This window comes from Alosa alosa, chromosome 8 (genome assembly GCF_017589495.1).
Source record: "Alosa alosa isolate M-15738 ecotype Scorff River chromosome 8, AALO_Geno_1.1, whole genome shotgun sequence".
In the NCBI taxonomy this organism is placed as follows: Eukaryota; Metazoa; Chordata; class Actinopteri; order Clupeiformes; family Clupeidae; genus Alosa; species Alosa alosa.
In genome coordinates this window covers 1,807,150-1,832,412 of record NC_063196.1, presented here as the reverse complement: position 1 = coordinate 1,832,412, position 25,263 = coordinate 1,807,150, and the positions used below count along the sequence as shown (strand labels likewise).

Here is a 25,263-nt window from a genome sequence, read left to right as displayed (position 1 = left end):
GGTGCATTAATTTACACAGAGAATTCACGGTATAAAAATAAATAAAACTTGCACGCAAATTAATTAATGCAATGCGGAACTACTGTTAGATACACAAGTTCTTTAGGGACACCTAATCTGTAGTCCCGCTTTAGCTATGTGAGGCCGAGCCGAGGTCCACCTATGTAGGTTACAGTTTTTTGTCAGGTCGACGGTCGAGTGAGTCAGTCAGAGATAGCACCCACAAGAGAGGTCTCTTTAGGATCGCAAGTTTTGGAAAACGGTTTCCCGTCAGTTACAGTAGTACAGGCGAGAGAGTGGTGGATAAGACTGTGTGATGGCGTTGTTTCATCAGTTGTTGGGTATGTGAATGGAAATACATTGAACATGCTAACGTACAGTACATACGACTCCATCACCCAGATGTAGGTCTACCAATCACTGGAACGAGACAAGAAACATCTCCCTGCAGTGCTTCACCAGCCTTTAGACAAAGATTACTAAGGCGGAGAAAGATATTTCATCAGGAGCCACTTCCGGGAACCCGAATGCATACGAGGGGGTCAAAATCCCCTTTATGCAGAGCAGAGGCAGCGACTGCTCCATTGAAGTCTATGGGCATAGCTCAGAATTTCACCACATATGCTAAGGTCTTGGTTCTATAGAGTTAGGAATGTGAATTTCGGGCACATTTTCATGATCCTCAAATCCTTCTGAACATTTCAGGTACATTTTTAGCATTTTTGAGCATTCCAGTCTGGAGAAAATCGACCTTATATCAGGTGTGCGCCGGTTATTTATGCAGCTGCTGTTGGCGGTTACAGCGACATTTCGTCAATACATCATCGACACGCCTCTTTATGCAGACAGGATTCGATCCCCATTTTGCGCCCATTGACATGAACTACGACGAAGTATCTTGCTCCGCCTTAACAATCTTTGCTTTAGATACACATACAAATAGGGCTAAAACCTATGGTTTAAAATTATTTTGTAAAGATGGAAAGCGGTGCCTACCGTGTGGTGATTTATCTTATGTTATTGTACATACACACCGCCGCCGACTTGAGCTGCAAAAGAAGCTCTGGCTGCCCTGTCAAGGACACTTGTCAAAAAATACGGGGAAGCTTTTGGTGTTTTGGCCGCTCTGACATGGCAGAATTCTACGTTGCTGGTCATTTGCCACTGAACAGTGTCATAGCTCATTAGCATAAAGTTGACCAACTTTCAACTTTTTGCTTGACGCTCTGATTGCTCAAAACGCCTGAGAGAAGCCGGCTTCCATTGAAAATGAATGACTTCCTGTATCTTTTGCAGCTCAAGTCGGCGGCGATGTGTACAAACAGTTAGGGTAACTTGTGTTGTGCTCTCACATGAAGAGCTGGCAGTAAGTGTTAAGTGTCAACGCTAACCAGGCTAATAAACAAACCATGCAAACGGTAAAGTCATGTGACTTCTAGTTGTAGGCTAGTCCGTTTATGAAACGAAAGGAGCAATTTTGTTTTTTTAAGAAAGCAAAATAGTGTGACATTTTCACAGTTAGTAGATTATTACTGTAGACACACTGAAAAATATTGAGGCAAACTGTAGACCCTTCCATACAACCAAACCTGGATGTTGAAGGTCTCGCCTAGTGGGTTTTTAAAAATTATTCTATGTAATTTGCACTTTCATAAATAAGAGGCCTATTTTCAGTTTTAGAACTGATTGTCTTATTTTGTTCACAAGTTGCAGATTGAGTCTGTAGATGATGTGGGGTATGTGGGGAGAGATTGCATCACTATGTAGTAGGCCCTACAGCCTGAGACATTCACAATAAAAAAATTGCCTTTTGCATTTTTGTATTGCTTTTCCCTCCGTTGTACCGAACTCGTAAGGAACCGTGATGTCTGAACTGAGGTATGAACCGAACCGTGACGTCTGTGTACCGTTCCACCCCTAATATTTAATCATTTGAATACTTCATATTGATTTTTAAGTTATTACACTTGTCTTTAATGTCATTACATTTGTGGTGTGTTACACCACTTTAAGATTTCAAGTGGTGTGTAGGTATAATTACACACCACTTTCACTTTCACAGTATGTCATTAGATAAAAAAAAAGTCAAAGAAAATCTTTCTGGGATCATAGAAGAGATGAGTGTCTTGCAATGTTCATTTCTATGAGTATGGAAGTGCACCATGGTTTATCTTTTATTTATTTGCGTTGTGCAGGCTACATTCACAGATACATTAAACAGAATATAGAAACAGGAAGTTGTCTACATTGTTTATTGCGACTGCAAGATTCTAATGTAATTAACAGTCAGTGACATGGTAACTATCATGATAGTGTGACTTCTATTCTGTTGTCTGTTGTTCTTTTGCCTATGCTTTGACATGCTTACGTGCGTGTCAGATACTCCCCCTTCGGTTACCTAAAAGAGTGTGGGTGATTCCCGCTCCTGCTTGATTCTGTTTATTTTTTACACACATTCCATGACACAATGTGTATGTGGGCGACACTTTGAGAACCCATGCTGTAGGTCAATGAACCTAGGCTGATGGCCGTTGGGTGGACTGCCATTCTGGACTTTTCCCAGAATGTCCAGATGGGCAATTTACCCTTGGATAAGATTTAAACCAACATTGTGTTTGACCAGAAATGCTCAGAACAGACATTGTATAAAGGATTAAACTTTGTAACACGTTTTATGTTTTTCTACAGAAATATGATAAAATCATTCTACACAGCTAGCCTCCTGATCGATGTTCTCTCAGTATTTGGTGAATTATCAGAGGAGGTAAGTCCCTCCCCCTAGACATTGTCTGATACGTCTCTAATCTTTTTCAGCAGCTAATACCATATGTGAATACATGGAATTGTTTCTCTTGATTGTCTTCTGTATTTTATTATATTCAAAAAATCTACGGACCGCTGTCAAGGAAAATGGGTTTTGTGCTTCATATTCATGTCTTTCATATCACTCCGCAAGTAGTCCGGTCACTTTTTGCATTGGAACTTCATTCAAAAGTTTTCTATAGAATGTTTGTGGTAGAATTGTTGTATAAAAGCAATATAGCACTTGTGATCGTGGGATTGGTCATGGATATTCCCACGGCTGTTGTTGCCTGCGCCACTTCGGCCTCGGCCTCATTGGCTCTGACGAACAACAGCCGTGGGAATATCCATGACCAACCCCACTCTCACTCGTGCTATATTGCTTAATTATACAACAATTGGGTTCTATGGAACTATTTATTTGTTTCTGATTGGCCGAGAGACGTTCCATGAGTTGGAATATCCCTGGACATTTCAACTCAGACTTTGCACAGCTAATAATAAATCACTCTGCGATACAATGCGAAGATTTGACACAATGTTCTCATCCCAGCCCTCCACTATTTTAAGCAATGGGTTACTCCTTAGCAAACCACAACGAAACAGTGCTTCACCATCGTCACGTCAGGCTGTGCACAGTAGTGTAACATTTATTCACCATAAATTAATAAAGTTGAGTGGTTCTGCAATGTAGACTATGTTTCCGTTTTTTTGCAGTACCATGTCCCTTACATGACACGGCCCAGTGTCATTGTAACATGCATGCAGCAAAGCTAGATATGAATGTGATTTCAGCCCGACTTTCAACATTTCTTTCAAGAAGACACGTAAGCCACAAAGACCCGTAACGAGGGATCTGGAATATTGGTTACCTAGCAACCAAGACGCTGTCTATTGAAAAGGGAACTATTTTTTGATGCGTAAGAACGATGTCGAAATTAACATTTTTAACAATAACGGGATGTTTTCAGATTATGAGGCTACGGCCAAACAACACCCGTGGGAATGTCCATGACCAACCCCACTCTCACTCGTGCTATATTGCTTAAGTATATTTCTATATTCAAGTTCAGCATGTGTTGCGAACTATTTGTTTCTCAGCAAAAGCCACGATGAAACGGTAACAAATCAATGTAAAGAGTCATATAATGTGGAGTTTATTTTTTGGTTTTGGGAAGTAGCCGTGTAATAAGCGGGATAATGTATACAACACCGGCCATTATTGGAAAATAAGTCCCTTCAGGACGAAGCAAGACCCTGTTCACCCTGTCGAGACTTATTTTCCGATAATGACCAGTGTTCTATACATTATCCCTTACATATTCACAATCTTTGGACAAACGTGTCGGCTAAGAACCATAAACATAATATAATAAAAGTCAAATAGTAAGGCTACCATTGAATCACACTTTAATACCATTCATGTATGTCAGCTGGTCACCATGGCCACAGATGTCTTTAAATACAAAGGAGCGACCTGTGTTGGAGTAACTGACAATGATTCACTGAGTGCAGCAGTTCCCCAAGGGGAGGCAGAATTCCCTTCTGTAAAGAGCTCGTTGGGAACTTTTTCTCAGGAGAACAGTGCCCTGTGACAATGATCGTACTTAGTGGTACTCTTACCTTGCTGTTTCACACTGTGCGTGGTACAAATAATAGTAGTGTTGGATTACCGGTAGAAAGGTGAAACATTTAGCACTAGATGTTGGACAGTATTGGAAAGGATAATTGGTGAACAGAAAGTCATGTTTTGATGAAATGACCATGTAGTTACCTTATTATTGAGGTTTGTCCAATTCTTGGTATTTACATTTCTTGGAACAATACTTATGGCAAGTATTACAATAAAGCACAGTGATGAAACAGACATAAAGGGAAGGAAATAAGGAAAAGAGGAAATAAGGAAAAAAGAATAAATCAATTTAACAAGAAATAAATCAATTGGTTATACAATTTGAACAATTATTTACGGGTGATATTATGAACTTGTTAGTAGCTGAGAAATCAATGGAAAATATACATGTCTAGAACACCCTATGTAAATGTAACAAATGTAAACCCTATGTTTTACAGTCTGTACCCCTTCATGTCATTTGACATTAATCCATTGGTCTTGCGTTCTTCAACAATCTGGAAAAAATACTGTGATCCATATACAGGGATACAAGGCTGTAGGTTTGATCTCAGCTTGGGTAGGGACACGTATCCCCCATTTTGTAATGTTAGTCTTAGTCTTGTGTCAAATGTCCTTATTAGTCATTCACATAAACATTTTCTTAGTCAAGTTTTAGTTCACTAAACGTCTTGTAATTTTAGTCTAGTTTCTGTCAAAAGAAGAACTCAAGGTAGCGTATCTTAGTCCAATATTAGTCAAAACATTTTAGTCATTTGTTTCATTAAAAAAATATTTCTGAGATTATCTCTGGTTAGGCCTACCATTTCAGTCAAATAGTGTTTCACACATCTCAGATATTGATTAAATTGATTAATTGCCTGACAAAATACTCTTGTTGATTGATTTCAATGCAACTTTACTAAAAGTGTCTGGAGGCTTATTGTAGGCTACAGAGGTATGTGTTATCCTCGTATTTGGCAATGTCTGCTGTTTATTGTGATATACGGTTTGCTATGCGTTGAGTAAAGAGTTTGTGAGAAATTTCACCTAGAGTAATTGGTGTGCAGAGCCATATGCAGAATGTAAATATGATGTAATGTAATGTAGCCTAAGTTCAACGTTAATTTTCATGTGATGTGCTGTGGTGTGATATCTGTATGATGAGTTGCAATTGTAACACAGTTGAAAGGCTGCTGATGTGTGGATGCATTTCATAACGTTTTCTGCATAGTTAAAATAAAGGTTCGTAGGCCTACTTCCCCTTGGGACAAGCAGTTTTGAATTTTGGAAAACACTTTTCCATTTACATTGGGATTTTGCAAACATTCAGTGTCAGAGTCAATAAAATGAGCCCTTCAACGAAATTGACAAGCAGCTGTAAGTAGGCTAAGCATGCTAAATTCGACATCCAAACAGTATTCTAACGTTAGCTTTGAGATACTGCTTGATTTCATAACTTAGTTTAGTCTCAGCAATGTAGCCTAATATGTTGTGATAAGACCTTAGCAGAGATCACTTCAATGCAGCAGTTTTGAACAAATTTGCGCAGCATGGTCACGTTGCTAAGCGGATTTAATAGCAATTTAGCCAGACGTCTTCTATGCAATGTTTCTATGTGGCAACAACAATCCTTCAACAATCATGAATATTTTGTTAAATGCACATGCAGAGGAGGGGCAGCAGGCTACGAGAGAGAGCGGGGCAGGGCAAGGAAAGGCTGCGTGCGTAAAAAGCGCAGCTCAATAGCAATGCAAGGCTTTGACCTTTATAATTTAAATTGAATTAAATTAAACATTCTGTGGCGGCCGATTTTTATTTTGTGGTGCCCCGCCACAGATTAGTCAATGTATGGGAAACACTGCAGTGACACCACAAAGCGAAGTAGTGTTCTATGCTTTGACATTCACATGCGTGTCAGAGAGTCCCCCATTCGGTTTCAGCCAATCAAATGACAGTGGCAGTCGTCCAGGCCGTCGAATTGGGTCCAAATTACACCAACGAGTTCGCTAAAATATTGGTGAGGACAATTTTGTCATCTCAAAATATTGATGGGGACTAGTCACCATGGTCCCCATCTAAACCTAGGCCCATGCATTTTACACTGCTTTTTCTCCCACCAACATTGTGCCAACAGATTTACCAATTGTAATCTTTTCTCCGAAATTATTTATTTCTCTAGAACGTTCAGCACAGGAAATATGCAAGGTGGAAGGCAACTCACATTCACAACTGTCTCAAGAATGGCGAGACCCCTCAACCTGGCCCAATTGGAATGGATGGAGAAACATATGGTAAATTGTGACACTTGCTGTGATACCTGTTATTACAGTACATTTGGGACTTTTCTGGGCCTCTCTGTGACTTCCTCTGATATTATTGGAGTATTGAAGTTGTTATCGTATGCCTTATGGGTACTTACCTCACAGGATTATGTATATAAAATAATACAAATATAGGGTGTTTAACTCTGAAAAGCTGAAACTTGAACTGATATTAATTAAGCATGCAATATTTATTGTGATGGGTCAAATAAGCCATCCTTCTGGTATTTTGGAATTGGGTCCCCTTGAACTTTTTTTTATAGCATTTTGTGTGTGTGTGTGTGTGTGTGTGTCTTGCAGATGACATGATCGGCACAGATGATGGGTCATCTGCTCAGGACCCATCATCTCATTATCAGCCCAAGTCATCCTTTCACACACCTGACCAAGGACCTGCCACTACAGCTGCTCCCAACTGCAACAATATTCAGATATCCCCAGGTGCTCATGCTCCAGCCAACACACCTGCTGAGATTCCCTTTTCTGCAGGTATGGAAAGTTTCCAGTTATTTGAAAGTGGAATTTGAATGCTGGCTATTAGATATCAACTTTGTAGAAAGTTTGTGAATACCATCTTATGGCGAAAAAAAAATCCATCTCATGTTGGCGTACATCCAATAGACTGAACAGACACACAATAACACATGCTATACTTTGGAAACTCTAATTTGCTCCATTTTCCATTTTCTTTTGCTCCTTTCAACATGGTGTGAAATTTCCACCTTCTGTAATGTTTTGTGATACATTTGGCCTTGGTGAAGGTTTGTGCTTTTAGAGTACCCTTTAGGTAGCCTGGCGAGCACTCACCGCAGTGCTCAGTCCGAGGGGCGGGATAATCAGTTGTCCTTCAAATTCCCTCTGCACGCAATAGGACGCAATAGGATATTTGTTTTCAAGTAGCAGGGAATTCAAGCCAAACCGTTGCAACTCTGCCATCAATCATTATGTTAAGCCCACCAAACGACTCTATACACGATTTCAATGTCCTGATTAAGTTTCGATTTCTGGAGCTCACAAGCCAACCGAGAGTTGCTAGACTAGCCCTGGCAGCCGCTAGGGGCGCGTCTAGATTTCTAGGCTACCCTTTAGGTAATTTAGCTTAGGCTACCAAGGTTTACTTGGCCCATTTCACAATATCAACTCACAGCCCACCGAGACTGTTTACCTTTGCAAAGGAGTTCAGAGAATCGTCCTCACCATTCAGAGGGGGATAGTGAGGTATAAACCTTAATTTTTATTGGGCTGGCGCTTGTTGGAATAAACTTGAGTGGTCTACTGCGCATTCGGTCAAACCAAAGCTGTTTAAACCTGATTTGGTCAAACTCGCCACGCATCCCCAGATCCCCAGATGCCTTCCCACTGGAGAAGGAAGCTGCTCTTATAAGTCTTTTTTCTTAAAACTCGCCGGTGAATCACATGAGCAGTTTGGACAGATGCACACAAACAGGGTAGAATGTAAAAATGATTTCTTTCCCCAGCAGAACCTGAGAAGCCAGTGCCAGTTCCCAGGAGCATACCAGTAGTTGACCCATCTTTACTGAACACAAACCAAGAAGGTAGGATCTCCACTAACAGCAACATTGTAAACATTTGATTTGCATTGAGCTCAATGAGCATCAAACCAGCTAATAGGCTAACTAAAATAACACCATGCCAATCTCTAGGTATGGTGAAGGGTATGTGATGATGTGGGGCTATTTTAATTCCAAAGGCCAAGGTAACTTTATCAGGATGCACAGTATTCTGGATCCATGAAATAACTGGCCTTTAAAAATAAAAATCTGCCTGTCTCTATGGGAATTTAACATAGGGGTGGCAATACTTATGACCCCTGTATTTTAAGGAAGAACATTTATTAATGTATGATACATTATTCATTCACTAAGAAAATTGGTGTTCCTAAAGGTTAGATATTTCCTCATTTTTCATTTAAGGGATTAAGATCAATTTCCAAAAGATGATTTTATATTCCTCTTTTCAGTCAACTTTAGCATGGGGTGCCAACACTTTTGGCCATCACTGTAGCTTTTCTTATTTGAAAGACAAGCAAACTTGCAAGCAAACGTGAATCAAAACACGATTGACATATGATGACGATATGACGTTGGTTTTAGAGTGAATAGAATATATTCCAATTATGATGGGAGAGATTTATCTTTGTGTATTTTCTTTACACAGACAGTGAGAAATATCCAAAAGAAAAAAGTAAGCTAAAGATGATAAGACAACAAATATTGTATTCCTCTGGTTATCATGCTTTTTTCAGGTGATGTGCGGCTTACTCCAGAAGACTTTACCCGGGCTCAGAAGTACTGCAAGTATGCTGGCAGTGCTCTGCAATATGAGGATGTGACCACTGCCATTCAAAACTTGCAGAAGGCCCTAAAGTTGCTCACCACCGGCAAAGAATGAAGGCATTGTTCAGAGTTATCACTCATCTAGTTGAAAAGAGCCCCACTACAGAGCCATGAGCCAGGCCACAGCTGTTTCAGGAAAGAGTGATTCTCGGAGCACAGAAAATGACTTCAAATACAATGGCCACTGTGTCTCTACATTTAACCTATTTTAATGTCTTTCATAGTCGTCCTTTGCTACTGTATTATATGAAATGGAGATTCGGATATATTGCACGTCGTCTGAGTGAAGGTATAAGGTATGATCTGTAAGGCTAGATCCTGATTTCTTTCATAGACAAAATGCTGAACTTGAAAGTCTGCTGGAAATCTAAAATATGCTTCTCTTCTTCTATGTTGATATTTAAGCTGTGTATGTTATGTTGAATTAAACATTCATAACAAAATGAGCAGAAATCCTGTATAACATTGCACTGTGCCTCTTATTTGGCTTTGCTTTTCAAATCTGATTCAAATAAAAACCTGAAACGTATCTTTAACACTTCAACATGCTGTACTATATCTGCATTTGTGAAGGGTTTATTGTTTTGTAGTTAAATGTGGTGTTCTGAAATGTGGTGTTCTTGAACAAAGGTTGTTGATATCTTAGCTCAATCACTGATCAAATACACCCCTTTCCTCCATACCAGTGGAGTAGCATTGATAGGCTGGAATAGTCTAGGGCTCGGTCTGAGACCCTTTTTCTCCCATTTAGAGCCAGGACTACAGGAACAGAGGATTGTTTTTGAGAGCACACACAGCCGTGGACATATCTTTGCAAGGTTCCAAGACCTTAAACATGAAATTCAAATACTTTCCATGCCCAGTTCCTTCAAATTCAAGGACCAGCATAGTTTTAGACAGTTACTCAAAGACCACTGTTAACTAGATTACAGTTGTAAATGAATTATGTGCAACATCTAACCGCAGTGTAACCACATTGTTGTGTTTGTGTTGTAGCCTACCTGTTCTCTGTTTTTCCCTCCACCTTGTTTCCCTTTTGTCACTTTTTCTCTCTTCTCATTTTTCATTTGTCCCTTTAACCCCCTTTCTCTTCACCTTTCTTTTCAAGATCCCACATCTGTATTATTCTATTCTGCCGAGAACTACTTAAAGTTAACATTAGCATTTACATTTCATATACTGTACAATTATAAACACTGAAACAATAGATTAATTATGGTGATGTTCAATGGGATATTCAAATTTCTCTCATTAATGCTCAATGTGTTAACTTGTTGTGGTAAGTCTTTTTTATTAGTGTGAGAAAATGGCACCTGCCTTATCCACAAACTGGCAGAACAATCAGTGTAGCCATCCATATCTGCCTGAATCTCTTCCTTCTGCCATGCCCATGACTGTAGAGGGCATGCAAATTGAAATCAAATGGGATTTTCCAGTTTGTGCAAAGTCTGACTCCTATGTAGCCTACTAAAGAGGGTTGTCAAAGGAACCCTCCTCTGAGGTTATCCTCACAACAGATCTTTGCAAAATGAGTGGACTAGGCTATAAAAAGTATGTATGACAGTGGTAGGTCTAATGGAGATTAGGATGTCCAAACACCATATACTTTGTGCTTGAATTTCCCCTGGGGATCAATAAAGTATCTATCTATCTATCTATCTATCTATCTATCTATCTAAATCATGAAAAACACTAAAAGTATCTGATAATCCCTAACAAATGAAGAATTAAAATACTTGATAGGCCTATTCAAATGAATAGTTTAGTTCTAAAACGCTATCCTATCCATTTGTAAAAACATTAAAGTCATGTTATTTCAGGTAATATCAATCAAATTGCGGTTTTATTGTTTTGATTGAGTAAAGATACATACAATAACAATACCAAATTACAGTTCTACTGAAATTACTTGCTAAACAAATTGTAAAAAAAAAAAATTGATTTATGAAAATTCATAAAAATGGTGAATAGGCCTATAGCGTTTTGGAACCAAATTCAAAATATAGGCTACTCAAACACATTTAGCTGGTTTGATGGCAAAAATATGACGATAGGCTACTGAACACTTAGGAACTAGGAATAAGGGTAAAGCTAAATAAAAAGGAAGAATTAAAACCCCAAAAGGGTTGATGTTCGTCAGGCTGTTTTTATGTGAAATGTTTCTCACTATTACAGGCCATTTTCAATGTAGGCGTGTGTTTATTTTGTTTTATTGAATAGACGCGAACTCAGGCGTGTGCTGCGCATGAAATGATTTAGCATTGCAGTATGTTAAGGTCACTTTGATAGTTCCCAAGGGATTCGATGACAGGGTGGGGCGCAAGAGCTCGAGATTGGACTTGAACACTTACATCGACTTCCTCAGCTGTAATTGTCTTGTTGCAGATAGAAGCAGAGGCAACTACAATTTATCACAATTTGCGAGAAGTCCGGTATCATTGAATATTTTCATGTGCTGCTGAAGTAGCCTAACAGCTCTAAAATCTGAGAACTTGGATGACAGGTCGAAATGTTTCTACAGACGGGGGAGCCTCAGTGACAAACGATGTAAGTTCAAATATTTCTGCATGATCCTTTGCCTTCCACAGTCGGTAAGTAGAAATGGTGAAGATAGTTAAACTATCTTCTAAGAGAGAGATAGAGAGTAGCCTATAGAGTGAGTAGCCTAGTTTAATTAAATGTTACAGGACACAACAGCACTGTTTAGTGCATTTGAATGTGGTTGGCTGTATTGGGTAACACTTGTTGATTGTGTGTATTTGATTTGAAATGCAGTCTTAGCAGAATTGAAAGAAAACGCTTTTGGTAGCCACTTTTCTCCCTTGATCATATAATAGAATCCATAAGGCTAGGACTGAACCTGACTTTGTATTTTTAAAAAAAAAAAAAAAAAAAAAAGATTTTTAGTCAGTTATTTGCCACATAGGCTACCAATTCTGTTATACTAGCAACCTCTGATGATATCTGATTGTTTGCATTGAACAGGCACACCAGTGTGATTGGTCTTACTGCCTATATTGCGATTCCAGTGACAAATGTCTTCTTTCAGTAGGCTACAAGTATTCATTGCAGACTGACTGTAGGAACATAATGGCATGCAAACCCTTTTTTTGTCTTCTTGTTTAATAGCTTTGCAGTTATGTAATGAATTCAAGTCATCAGTAAATTGCGTCAACTGAAAAACAGATAGTCACATAGGCCTAGGCTACATTAATTTGTGTAGGCCCAGTTGTTAACTTAGTAAACTGTTAGGATATGTAAACATGAAATAAGTTAGGCTATGTAAAGGGTGGGGCACCCACCAAGGGGCTAAAGCAAACAATATCTAAAAATCGCTTTATTTTACTCCTGCCCACATGCTTTCTTAAAAGCAATTATGACTAAAGTAAAGATAGACTTCCCTTACCTGAGCTATAAGAAACTAAAATGTGAAGATGGTGCAGCCATATTAACCAATCAGGAAACTTCTGTAGACATGCAGTATGGATGGATTGATGGATGGATAGATAAATAGATAGATCATTCATACAAATTAGAGCAAAAACCAAACGGCTTTTAAGGTGCAATAGACGCACATACAGACGCATTTCCCTTGAAATTGCAGTATTCAGGTTTGTAAAATTAGGTCTTAAAATAACGAGCTACTTAACATTAACATTACCTAAAAGTAAAAAAAAAAACTTGCAAACACCACCAACAAACCAGTTGACATTGATAAAATGCTTGTAAACCTTTTAAACAAATATTGAGTGTACACTGTATGCTACTAGATTTAAAAAAGAAGTTGTAGGCCTATCTTAAAATCACTGTAAACTGCATTGCCTTTAAGAAGATATGTCTGCTCTCCAGGCACAGAGGGGAATTATTGTATGACATTGAATGACTTCCTGTACCGGTCCTTATTACAGTTTTGTTGTAGAAGGCTCAAGCTGAAAACACTACACTGTCTGACCAGTAGCTTTTGCAGCTGATGTGAAGTGTTGTCCAGTGTCCCGAGCAGTCTAACCAACTCTAAGCAGTCTAACCAATCTCAGGAAAGGGTTCCAATTTCATGGTGTCAGTTCATCAAACAGCTGCTGAGATTTGATCTCACTTCCTGTTTGGCTGTACTGGACAAAAACGTAGAAAAAATAAACAGTCCGGTACCTTCGTAAGGCTTCGTCAGAAGATCATCAATTTTGGACATTTTTCATTACATTTACGATAGCGGCCACATCAATTAGATTGACGCATCAAGTTGCCATGTCACTGCTTTGTGATCTACCACAGTGTTCACAACATCACACATCAGACACAAAAGTATGTTTTTTTGTTAAAGACATTGTTAATTTGTTATTTGCTGAAAACATAAATATTGTGGTGTACCCCAGAGTTCCAACAATGCAATTTCTATAAACTTTGTCACAATCAGTCCATGGACAAAGTTTGTTTTTACTAAGTCAAAGCATTGCCATGGTTTATTCTGCATTCAAGATCACATTATCCCAAAAGTATGCATACATTTGATTTGCTATGCATACATTGACTTGCTGCAGCAGGCGAACACTGCATGAGGTCAGTCAACAAAAGAGGTGCATGCCAATCACTTAGATCCAGCCAGTGATGTCGATGATGATGATGAGGAAATCGACTGGCTGCCACCACAGTTTGGGAGAGGTGATGATTCATAACCTCAACAGGCTAATGAGTGAACTTCAAGTCTTAAACGATGCGACTTTAGCAGCCAAGCGGAATCAGTCGTCACAAGGCCAACTGCTACCAGCAGCCTCAGCCCATGGGCCCTTTATGGCTAACTATCATAAAGGCACCCGCGCTCCTGTTTCACCACTTGCCATCTCACCCAGGGGTAGGCCAAAGTCTTCGGTATCACATCACCAATGCCTTCACATCAACTCGCATTGATCTTGCTCACACCTACCCAATCACTCCAGAAGAAGTATAAGCATCTGTCCGGGTTACCCCTCCAGCCTTTCAAGAAGATTCGACGGCTGCTGCTCATAGACAGTGACCATCCACACCTCATCAAGCCCACTGAGCCTGTACGCCTGGGGCCCCCAGGTGGCCTGGCTGCTATCCACACCAGGTTAGGCTGGATGCTACAAGGTCCCTCAAGTGTCATCTGCCAGTTGTCCAGCTCACAGCAGTGCTTGTGCATGTTGAAAAACTGGCACGCCGACATCATACCCCTCAGGAGCAACAAAGTAGTGACACACTCAAAGCAAGGCACTCGGCCTGCTACAAGACAAGACAACCCATGTGGAGGTGGATGGCAGATTGCGCTATGCTACCCCTTTGCTACGCTACATAGATATGCCATGCCTTCAAGCCACCTCCGATGCAGTCATGTCTAGTCTGCGGGCAGTAGAGAGAAGACTCCAGAGAGATCGAGAGATGGCTAAAATATACTGGCAGAGATCGAGAAGCTGTTACAGGCTGAGTTGGTCACTAAGCTGGACTCATCACACTTTAATAGAGGAGATGAGGTGTGGTACATTCCCCACCATCTTGTTATCCATAATGGCAAACAACGCCTGGTATTCAACTGCTCATACCAGCATCGAGGACAGAACCTAAATGAGTACCTTCTACCTGGGGCATCACTACTGGGAGTCCTCAGATTTCGCAAGCATGAGGTAGCTGGGAGTGGAGACATAAAGAGCATGTTCCACCAAGTTCTCTTGTTCCTCTCCTGCGCTTTGTGTGGCGTGATCTGTGTCAAACCAAGCCTGCCGCGGTATATGAATGGCAGGTACTCCTTTTCGTGTAGCCCATGCTATTCGCCTTGCAGCACCACACAAGGAAGAACAGCCAGCCAGAAGATGAGGTGGGAACTTCTGTTGAGAGATGTTTTCATGTTGATAATTGCCTTCAGAGTCTCCCAACCACCACATTGGCGAGAGACCTAGTGGATAAGCTAATAGCCCTCCTGTCTTCAGCTGGAATCGAGCTCTGCCAGTGAGCCAGTAATGAACCCGATGTCATTAGCCACCTCCCTGAAAATCTCAGGTCCAACAGCGCTGAACTCTGGCTTGCACAAGACAAGACAGACAGTCCTGAGTCAACACTAGGCCTCAGCTGGCACTTCTCCACCGACATGTTAGGATACAAATGCCGCCCAGTGCACTATGGTGAACTTACTATGTGTAACATCTACAGTACAAAGTGCTTGCCAGCCAATACAACCCCCTAGGCTTTATCCTGCCCTACACCACAAGGGCAAAGATATTGGTGAGATGCCTGTGGGACAAGCACAGAGGTTGGGACGATCCCCAGCTCCCACCAGGTCTCATTCAGCAGCGGAAAGACTGGGAAGAAGAGCTGCAGTTCCTCCCTCAAGTCAGTCTCCCTCAGTGAGAGGAAGAGAGCTTCACATCTCAGCTTCAGTGAGAGGAAGAGAGCTTCACATATTTTGTGATGCCTCTGAGCAGGCCTATGGGGCGGTGGCATACCTCATAACAGTGGGAAATGATGGCAGAGTGCATCTGTCATTTGTAATGGCTCAGTCTAGAGTAGCACCAAGACATTTGAACTCTATGCCCCGGCTGGAGCTGTGTGGCGCACTTACAGGAGCTCAGCTTTCTAAGCTTCTTGGTGATGAGCTTACTTTAGAGATTGAGAAGATAGTCATGTGGACTGACTCTACAACAGTGCTGACCTGGCTGCGATCGGAATCTTGCCGTTTCAAAGTCTTCATTGGCACTTGTGTAGCCGAAATCCAAGAACTAACCCCACACCACACATGGCGATATGTCGACTTTGCCCAGAACTCCGCCGACGATATAACCCATGGCAAAACACTGCAAGAACTGGCAAGACCTAACCGATGGAGTCAATGGCCCCATTTTTGCTCATGGATCCAGACTAGTGGCCTGCAGATCTTACCAGTGCACTGGGAGATCTTCCAGACCCTACTGAGCTTCGCCAGGCAACCTTCTGTGGGGTGACATTGCCGACTGAAAGTCAAGCAGCCCTGGATCTGCACCATTATAACACCTGGAAGGAACTGCTACAGGCCACTGCCCAGGAGCTGCATGGGGCAGCTGCAGAGGATTGCTGCTTGAATGGATTATCGCCAGGCCGAGGCACTTCTCCTAAGGAGGGCCCAGCGCGGCAGTTTCCCTAATAAACTCTCCTTAAGACAGGGAAGTTAGTCCCATGTCTCCTTAAGACAGGGAAGCCAGTCCCACGCAGTAGCCGTCTCCTAAACCTGTCCCCAGAGCTTGACGAGACCGGAGAGCTCATCCGAGCACACACACACACACTCCCGGTGTTAGGTTAGGGCAGTGGTTCTCAACCTTTTTTCAGTGATGTACGCCCTGTGAAATATTTTTTCAGCCAAGTACCCCCTAACCAGCGCAAAGCATTTTTAGTTGAGAAAACAAGACTTAAAACAGAACACTGTGACATCAGTGTCTAATTTCTTAAACTTTGTAACCATGACTCCATCCATAAACTTCAACCACGACTCCATTGTTTGAGTTTTGACAGTGATTGACAGGTGATGGCGGGTGGCATGTGACAGGTTGGGTCGAACCATCCTGGTATGGGGGGGACTCTGGGTTTTTAGGATTATGAAATTGAATAGCCTACTGAAATATAAAATTAATTTTATGAACTTATATTTTCATGAAATATGTATTAAATAATTTCTAAGCTGTTTTTAGGGCATTTTTACTACCTTTATTCATAAGGATTTATTCTGGTCATTGTAAGTGCCACACACATTATATATAGTTTTTTTCAGCAGAGTCTAGGCTATCCAGATCTGCCATCATTTCATGATATTTTGATTTTTAAAGAATTAAAATATAAAAAGCGTATTATAAAAATTCTTATATTTTGACATGTATCTCACCACAGCAAGCTCATAGCTCTACATGCATTTCTGTCCTGGATCTGGCAATATCATTGCCATGGTCGAGGAATTCTCTGGGGCTGAGCAATTTACAGAAATGTGTGTGTGTGCCTTACAGAAATAAATGGCATTTTTTTATTTAGTAATTTAATGACCTTTCTGCGCTCCATATCTGTGACACGAACTGATCTGACCTGACTTGACCCGAGTTTACATGTTATAGTATAGCCTGTGTGTGCCTATGGTGTCTGCACTCATGATTCTCTACAACTTTTTACTGCATTGCCATGAACAAAGTAAAGGCAAAAAAGGTGTTTCTTTGCCGAACAAATTGGGATGCAATATGAGCGTTGAATTGGATGCCATGCAGGAATTTGGTAGGATCTCAAAACCGGATTATGAACATTCTTTGCCATAGAGAAACACACAATAGCGTTGGATTATAAACATGCTTTACTACAAAAACAGACAAAAACTTGAGGTAAGTCAAGCTATATGAAGTTATTATTTTGCTTGTCACTTCGTCAGTTTTATAACCCAGACATGCGTGACATATCTATCCGATCACAGGTCCGCGAGTAATTCAAACGAGAGTAATGGGTGTGCAGCATTGGTTTTTGTACATGACGTCATTATTTTGTAGTCACTTCGTCTGATTTCATAAGCCAGAAGGATCAACATACTTGCTACCAATGCAATGGATAGCCCTGTGTCTCCGCTTTCATCTGATATGCTTGCCATATCTATGCGTTCACAGGTTCGCGAATAATTCAAACGAGAGTAATGAGTGCGCAGGTGAACACAGAGAAGTAAAGACTGTAAATATGATGCAATTTGATTTAATTTCATGATTTTTTTTATTTTCATACTTTAACGTACAGACAAGTGCGTTGTCTCGTTGGAAAGTCCCACTTCTGCTCTGTCACACAATAAAGGTTTCATCTCACTGTGATGAACAGTTGCGGAGCAATGTAACAGGGAAAAAAGGGTGTGTTTTTTGACACACTTTGCGTCAATCGGGTTTTAAGGGTTAAAAGCTCACGTACCCCCTGGAGTGCCTTCACGTACCACCAGGGGTACACGTAGCCCACTGGTTAGCACTCTGGACTTGTAACCGGAGGGTTGCCGGTTCGAGCCCTGACCAGTGGGCCGCGGCTGAAGTGCCCTTGAGCAAGGCACCTTAACCCCTCACTGCTCCCCGAGCGCCGCCGTTGTAGCAGGCAGCTCACTGCGCCGGGATTAGTGTGTGCTTCACCTCACTGTGTTAGGGTACCACACCTATCGCCTACCCCAGACATAATTATTATAACCCTTAAAAAAACTGCATTACTTCAAGTGCTCGATTCAAAAATAATCGATAGCTGCAGCCCTAAATGTCATGGAGGGCTCTGTTGCAATGATCATGGACCCCCAGCTCCCTAGGGCCCTGTGGCCTACTGGGCACATCATCAAGGTTCACCCCAGCCCTGATGGTCACATCAGGTCTGCGGACGTGAAGGTCAAGGATAGAGCGTACACCCAACCCGTTGCCCGGCTGGTAATCCTGCCTGCTCTTCCAGCTGAAGATAACAGCCAGCCTCTTTAAGCATGCTCAGCTTAGTACAGTGTTGCCTTTTGTTTGGTGCAAATGTACCATATACATTTGGGGACGGCTGTAAAAAAGGTTCTGGACTTTTATCTTATTTGGTTCAGGATTTGTTGTTGACGGGATGAATGTATCGGTTCAATTGTTATTCCGTGTCTTTTAATTTGATTTAGAGTACCAGTGCCTACGTCATTGCCAATGGACAAATGTGAGAACACACATTGTTTATTTAATTGATGAGTTTGCATATGGCTGTTCATGACTTTGCAATATCGGAGTACAGTTTGTGGGGAAACGAGGGGAACGAATGTTAGCATATTCATGCTTACCTTGTTGCTAGCCTGCTTTGGGAAGCTAAGTGTGTGTGTGCGTGCGTAACCATTGAACTTTTCTCTTTGGTTTGCACGGTGTATTTGATATCCAAACCACACATATGCATTCATGTAGTCTACATTACTTCTGATTTGAATACAAGTGGTATCATCCCTCATCCTCCTGCCTCTGCATTTCTGTGCTTCAATACACATCCTGGCCTTATGCAATGTTCTGGCCGGCACTCTAGATTGAACGTTACCTCACCTATAAAATATGTATTTTTGTTTAAATGTATATCAGAAGATGTGTTACAACTAATATTTTTACCACAGGATTTCTTTTTAACACTTATATATGTGACCCTGCAAGGCGAAACCAGTCGCTTTGCGCATGGTGCTATTTTGAGAAAATCCACGATAAACAAACGTATGGGTTAAAATGTTGAATTTTACGTTTTCGCATAATTTGACAGTATACAGTATACACTTTTATATTGTGAACAAATTTCACGTTTTGACTGTTAAGCCCTGACTTTATTGAGGTGAAGATTAAACACATTAGCAGTCATTCCCTTTGTCCACGCCGCTATAAGGTTTTACGGTAGAGCTAATTTACTCATTAGGCTACTCATTACTCGTTACTCAACGTGTCAGCTCTCTTTCATTCTTGGCAGATGTAACCGAATATGAATGTGAAAGACTTGCCTTTCAGTACGAACTTTTAGAAATATCCTGGCGTCATTTTAGGGACCAGGAAAAGTTTTCCATTGACGTAGCGCATTTTTTTGCACAAGTGTACACAGAACTTCCCTTACTTCCCCAGAAATACATTAATTATATTCTATAGTGACACCTTATCTAAGTGACTCTAAACTGACTCCCAGGTATTAACTAGGGGGCAGAAAAAGACTCATTGCATGGTTGAAACTGCATAGTCAGTCATCCGCTTCAAAGTCACGCTACTGTAAGGCTAATAATAGCTGTGCCCTCACACTATTGCACGTGACAATTTAGCCTACTTAAAGGAACACGCCACCCAATGTCAGTAGTAATATATGTTCTTTCCTTAACTTTCACGAGTTGAGTCATACCTCTCCCATGTCGGTACGTGCACTCAAACGCTCTGGTGCGTGGCGTGAATGTGTTAGAATGTTGCTACATGTATGCTGGCGGGCTCAGACGTAGCCATAGAGGGAGGAAGATAGCAGTAATCAAAAACATCCACGTTTTCCCTACTTAAATACAGTTGCACGAGTAGTTGATAAAAATGTGTAAGGTCACACAACATGAAACGTGGCGATTTTCCAAGCGAATAAACAAGAGAACTACAATGTGTGGCGCAATAGCACTTGGGAGTACAGAAGTGTTATGTCATAAACATTTATGACTTGTGTAAGTGTTTTTGTCATGACAAGTTAGGGTTAGATTTGTGTCATGACAGTGTCATGTCACTCTTATGTAGATACCTTAAAGTAAAGTGTTACCAACGATTGATTCAGTACTTGAGTAGTTGTACTTACTTACTTCCCACGTCTGTTTGGCATACAGAATGACTATACTGAAAAGAACCCCAAATGCTTCTGATTAGTATGATGAAGGATCTGTGATGTTGTGGGGCTTTTTTTCATTCCAAAGGCCCTGGGAACCTCAACAGAGTGTATGAGATCACAAACTCCATGAAATAACTGGCCATTTTAAATCAATATCTACTGCATGTCATAAGCCCCTTTTCCATTTAAAAGTTAATTAGCTTAAAAACTATGCACATCAAAAAGTTAGTACGACACGTGATGTAAAAGGACTTATATCGATGTAACGTCGGTTTTGTCGTGCTAAGTTTATTCGCTCGCCAGAGGTGGATTAGCGAGAGTTCATTTGATATTAATGTGATGGAAAAGGGTTGGAGCTATGTAAGTTACTGTGACCCCTGCTCAGAATGTTCACAAAGCTAGCGTGGAAATCTATATTTTGTCTCGCGCACCAAGACGTTCACCTCACAATAGTCTTCCATACCTTTGATACATTTGCTAGAAGTGCTCGCTACATCTGTTGGAAAAATGTCCAGCACAGTAGAAAAATGTGCATTAACAGGGACATGATGACATCATTTTAATAAGCTAGAATCGTTGAATGGTTGTTGAATGGAAAACCATTTTGCTGCATACAATATCACTCAAAATTACATCATATATACAAAAAGAGTTAATTCGCTTAAAAATCTTATGGAAAAAGGACTATAGTAGAAGAGTGAATGCTGTTCAAAGTGGGTTAAATACAGGGGTGCAAATATTTGTGTACATTTGTTATAAATATATTTATTCCTTTATGATGCATTTCTCAGAATAAATTTGCTTTCCTTCAAGGTTTGATTTGCTTTCCTGTGTTCATGTCCTGTGAGATTAACATAATGATCTTGTATACCTCTTTTTACTCAATTAAACCAGTGAGATACTATTGTAAAAAATGTAGTGAAATGGAATTAGGTTGCATGCGATGTACCCTCAGCCCAGTCAAGCTAGCCTACCAGAAGAGTGCTCACTTTTCCACATACATTGCACCTTTTTTAGCATTATTTTACTTTTTCTACATCATATGTTTCAGGATGCTTGAAATCACTGGAAGGTGGTCAAGATGGAAGGTCCAGCTCTTGTTCCCAGTCGCCCTGCAGTTGATATACCTCCAACAATCAGGTACACAGAACATTTTTCCTCCTACTTGCCATTTATTACCTGAAGACTGATTTGCCATACTCTTGATGTCAATTTTCACAAAGTGTAGAACCCGATAATGTAATAATTCCCTAATATTGTAATAATTTAACAGCAGACCACACGTTACTTGGGTTCAAGTGGTGATACTGTGTAGGCAACTCTAGCTCGAAAGCATCCTTAAAGGACAATTCCGGCGCAAAATGAACCTGGGGTTAATAACAAATGTATACCGAGTTCGGCCGTTCACTGGGATTTATTTTCATGCTAGTCGAATGTGACCAGTTTTATTGCAAACCGCTAATTAGTGTTTAACGCTAGCCTTCGGGGCACACGTACAGTAAAAAGACATTTCTATACCACTAACAAGGCTCAAAATAGCACCACACTTACACAGTAGCATAATGAGGGTCTTGTGACCTTTGACCTCTGGGGGGCGCTGTGTTTAAAATGTTTTTTTTAAGTGTATTACATTATTGGGAAATGCACTTTATTACATTATCGGGAAGTTATTACATTATCAGGTTTAATTACATTTTCAATGGATTCAAGTGCAAATTTGTATTACATTATCAGGGTTATTACATTATCTGGGATTTATTACATTATCAGGTTCTACAGTGCTGTTTCTTTCTTACTTTGTTTTTGTCTTTTTATGTGACTTTTTCATGTTTGTGCAAGCTCTACTGTTTGTTTCAGATCTGCACCTATGCACAATGCACCTAACACAAGCATGCTCTCTACCTAATGCAATCAGCTCTTTCAATACTACTAACCTTGTTAAGATGCACTTTAAGTATTAAGTATACCGCTGGGGAAATGGTATAATAGGCGGTCTCCCAGGGACTCGACACCCTTTCGCCACCAGCCCCATCCGCCTCCCAATAATGCCGGCGCAAAGCCCAACTGCTGACAGCCACGTGCCGACGGTTAGACTGTATTCTGAGGTTCAACTGGCCACATGGGCCAAAATAACCCGAGACCCATGGGTTCTTATTTTTTTAGGGGCAGCCGTGGCCTACAGGTTAGCGCTTCGACTTGTAAACGGAGGGTTGCTGGTTCGAACCCCGACCAGTAGGCGCGGCTGAAGTGCCCTTCAGCAAGGCACCTAACCCCCTCACTGCTCCCCGAGCACCGCTGTTGTTGCAGGCAGCTTACTGTGCCGGGATTAGTGTGTGCTTCACCTCACTGTGTGCTGAGTGTGTTTCACTAATTCACGGATTGGGATAAATGCAGAGACCAAATTTCCCTCACGGGATCAAAAGAGTATATATACTTATACTTTAATTCATAGTTGTCTACACACACCCCGCTGGGAAATGGTATAGTTCATAGTTCACTACACACACCCCGCCCCTTCCTGTAATATAAGTGACAGCATTGTTGAAAACGGCATGATTGACCTTTTGCCTTCTGTTTACTTCCCCGTCAACATTGTATTAGCCATGTCGGAAATGTTGGTGCATGCACAGTGATCATGTTAATGTAAAGAATAATGTATTTTTCACCTTATTTTAGCGATTGGAGGGGAGGTATTTATACCGTTCAATTCATATTCAAACACAGGTTCCCCCTTCTGTATTTTTTATATCAATATGACCACCCTATTTGGAGATTGTGCCTCCCCGTTCATTTGAGGAGGAGCCTGATGTTGTTAGTCCGAAATAACTGCCTGGGGATGTTACCAAGATGGCCACCAAGTGGCAAGACTTTGCTTAAAGGACTTTGTCTTAATAATCAAAGAAGCTGCTTTTACACTTCCACCCTTTACACAGGATTTTGGGTAGTATAATGCTTTCCTGCAAAATGACGAATAAAATATTTTTTTTCTTAAAACAAAGTTGATATCGTATTAACTTGTCTTCTATATAGAGTCCCTTCATTGTCACATATATAGTTTTAGGTCTACCTTGTGTACAGTCAGTTATATATTTGGTTGTTAATTGATGATGCAGTAATGGGATAATAAATCTCTTTCAGCTTTCAGAGCCGCTCGTTTTTTTCCACTAAACTATTTTTTCCGCTATTCAAAGTAGCCTTTAAGAAAATTGTCATCCTACTACTCACTTGTTGCCTCAACCTAATTAAATCCTATTTTTCGTAGAAGCCTGGACGTTACCCTTGATTGTATCATCTGGCTGCTCTGTTAAAGTTAAGCGTTAGATTAAGTTAAGATTTTGTTTTACTCTCATTAAAACCGAGGTGAAACAAGTTGTGAAAACCGTCTGGCTGCGCTAGTTTTTTGATGAAAAAGCTGTTGGGCCTGTGACGTCGGACTTAACAACCAAATTATGACTTAAACAAATAAACAAAAACTGAATGGAATTTTTACTTCCGGAAACGGAGTGGACGGTCACTCTTGAGCTCTAGCAGACAATAGGCGAGTTCGACTTGCGGCAGATCTGTGCAGATCTGACTACAAAACTCCCCCTCGCTCGGTCTGAAGCTCTTTTCCTTTTCTTTGCATCTTTCGTCAAGGGTTTTCGCTGCTTCTTCGGCGGCTCTGCCATTATACACACGTTTGCAACAATCGCTAGCGTTTCGTTAGCCTCCCTCTGTGCTGTGGATGCAGGATGGAAACTGAAACTGCTTCGGTCGCCGGGTACGATACACTGAACTTACAAGCGGGATATTCTTCCTACAGGCAGTAGGGCGGGCGAGAGAGTCTTCATTCGCCCTGTAATGAGTCATTTAACCATATACCGACTAACGAAGATGAGTAATTAACACGAAAACGTTGCCTGGTGTCCCTTTAAAATATTGCGGGAGTCTTAGCCTGCAGACAGATCTTGCAGTTGCCTTCCACGAGCTGAAACACGCCCTCATGACATCAGTTCAAAGACGTGATAGGGCCATTTGGGAGGAATGTCCTCATGATGATTATGACGGGAGTCTCATGCTGCTTCCTTATGTTGGAATATGCGAAAATAAACAGAAATCGAAGGGATACCTTCTAATATGTGATTTCTGCAACAATAGTAGGCTAGCCTACTGAAAACGTTTAGATATTCTGTTATTTTCTGCTGTTGGCTAAATAGATAGACACACATATAGGGGAAACACTTGATATTGAATTTATGTGCTACAATGCAGGCCTGTTAACTGTATGACAGCAGTGGTTTATTTAAACTACATCATAAGAATTTATTTCGTCAGTCATCATGCTCATTTTAATGAGTAAGAATGAAAGTTTTGCTGTGTTTATTGCAAACAAAATTCGCTGATGTCTCACGCTGAGTCCGCCAGGCAGACTGTAGCCTGCCTGTCCGGGATGAGCTGCCCTCTGTTGTAGCTCCTCCCGGCTAGCCTCTGAAGATCACGTTTACGTAGAAAGCCAGACCAAGTCAGACTCAGTCGAAGTCGAACTCGCCTATTGTCTAATAAGGGGAGAAGCGCCACTCTCGGAAAACTTCCGGTTTCTGAACTGGTTGCAGTTCCTTTTCTGGTTCCACATGAGGGCGCTCACGAATAAGTGCAGAATTAATGGAGGTCTATGGAGCTGTACCCCTCAAATCCACTTTTCTCAGACTTTGCCCAGAAATGTGAATGTTGCATGCGAAAGAGAATACACACCGCTGAGTATTTTATTTTTTGAGTCACTTATTTGTTCTAAAAACCCTTTCAAATGCGTCAATGACGTCATTCATTAGCAGAAAGCTAGTGTGTTGTGGGCAACAAAGACCCAACCTGTAAGAAATCAAAAGGA

The 25,263-nt window shown here is 40.9% G+C and overlaps 2 protein-coding genes across 8 annotated transcripts in view; both read left to right on the top strand.

The window, feature by feature from the left end:
* Positions 1-9,639, top strand: part of vta1 (vesicle (multivesicular body) trafficking 1) — a 38,890-nt gene extending 29,251 nt beyond the window's left edge. The window contains exons 4-8 of one of the 2 annotated variants that reach the window (XM_048251416.1): positions 2,689-2,764; positions 6,597-6,708; positions 7,039-7,227; positions 8,217-8,294; positions 9,005-9,639. In XM_048251416.1, coding sequence (XP_048107373.1) covers positions 2,689-2,764; positions 6,597-6,708; positions 7,039-7,227; positions 8,217-8,294; positions 9,005-9,150 — 601 coding nt within the window. In that variant the 3' untranslated portion in view covers positions 9,151-9,639. The remainder of the gene's footprint in view (positions 1-2,688; positions 2,765-6,596; positions 6,709-7,038; positions 7,228-8,216; positions 8,295-9,004) is intronic. The other variant, XM_048251417.1, reaches the window with a different exon arrangement.
* Positions 9,640-11,422: 1,783 nt separating this feature from the next.
* adgrg6 (adhesion G protein-coupled receptor G6) overlaps positions 11,423-25,263 on the top strand; it is a 93,690-nt gene continuing 79,849 nt past the window's right edge. For all 6 annotated transcript variants that reach the window (XM_048250980.1, XM_048250984.1, XM_048250983.1 and 3 more), the window contains exons 1-2: positions 11,423-11,642; positions 21,451-21,539. In XM_048250980.1, coding sequence (XP_048106937.1) covers positions 11,641-11,642; positions 21,451-21,539 — 91 coding nt within the window. In that variant the 5' untranslated portion in view covers positions 11,423-11,640. The remainder of the gene's footprint in view (positions 11,643-21,450; positions 21,540-25,263) is intronic.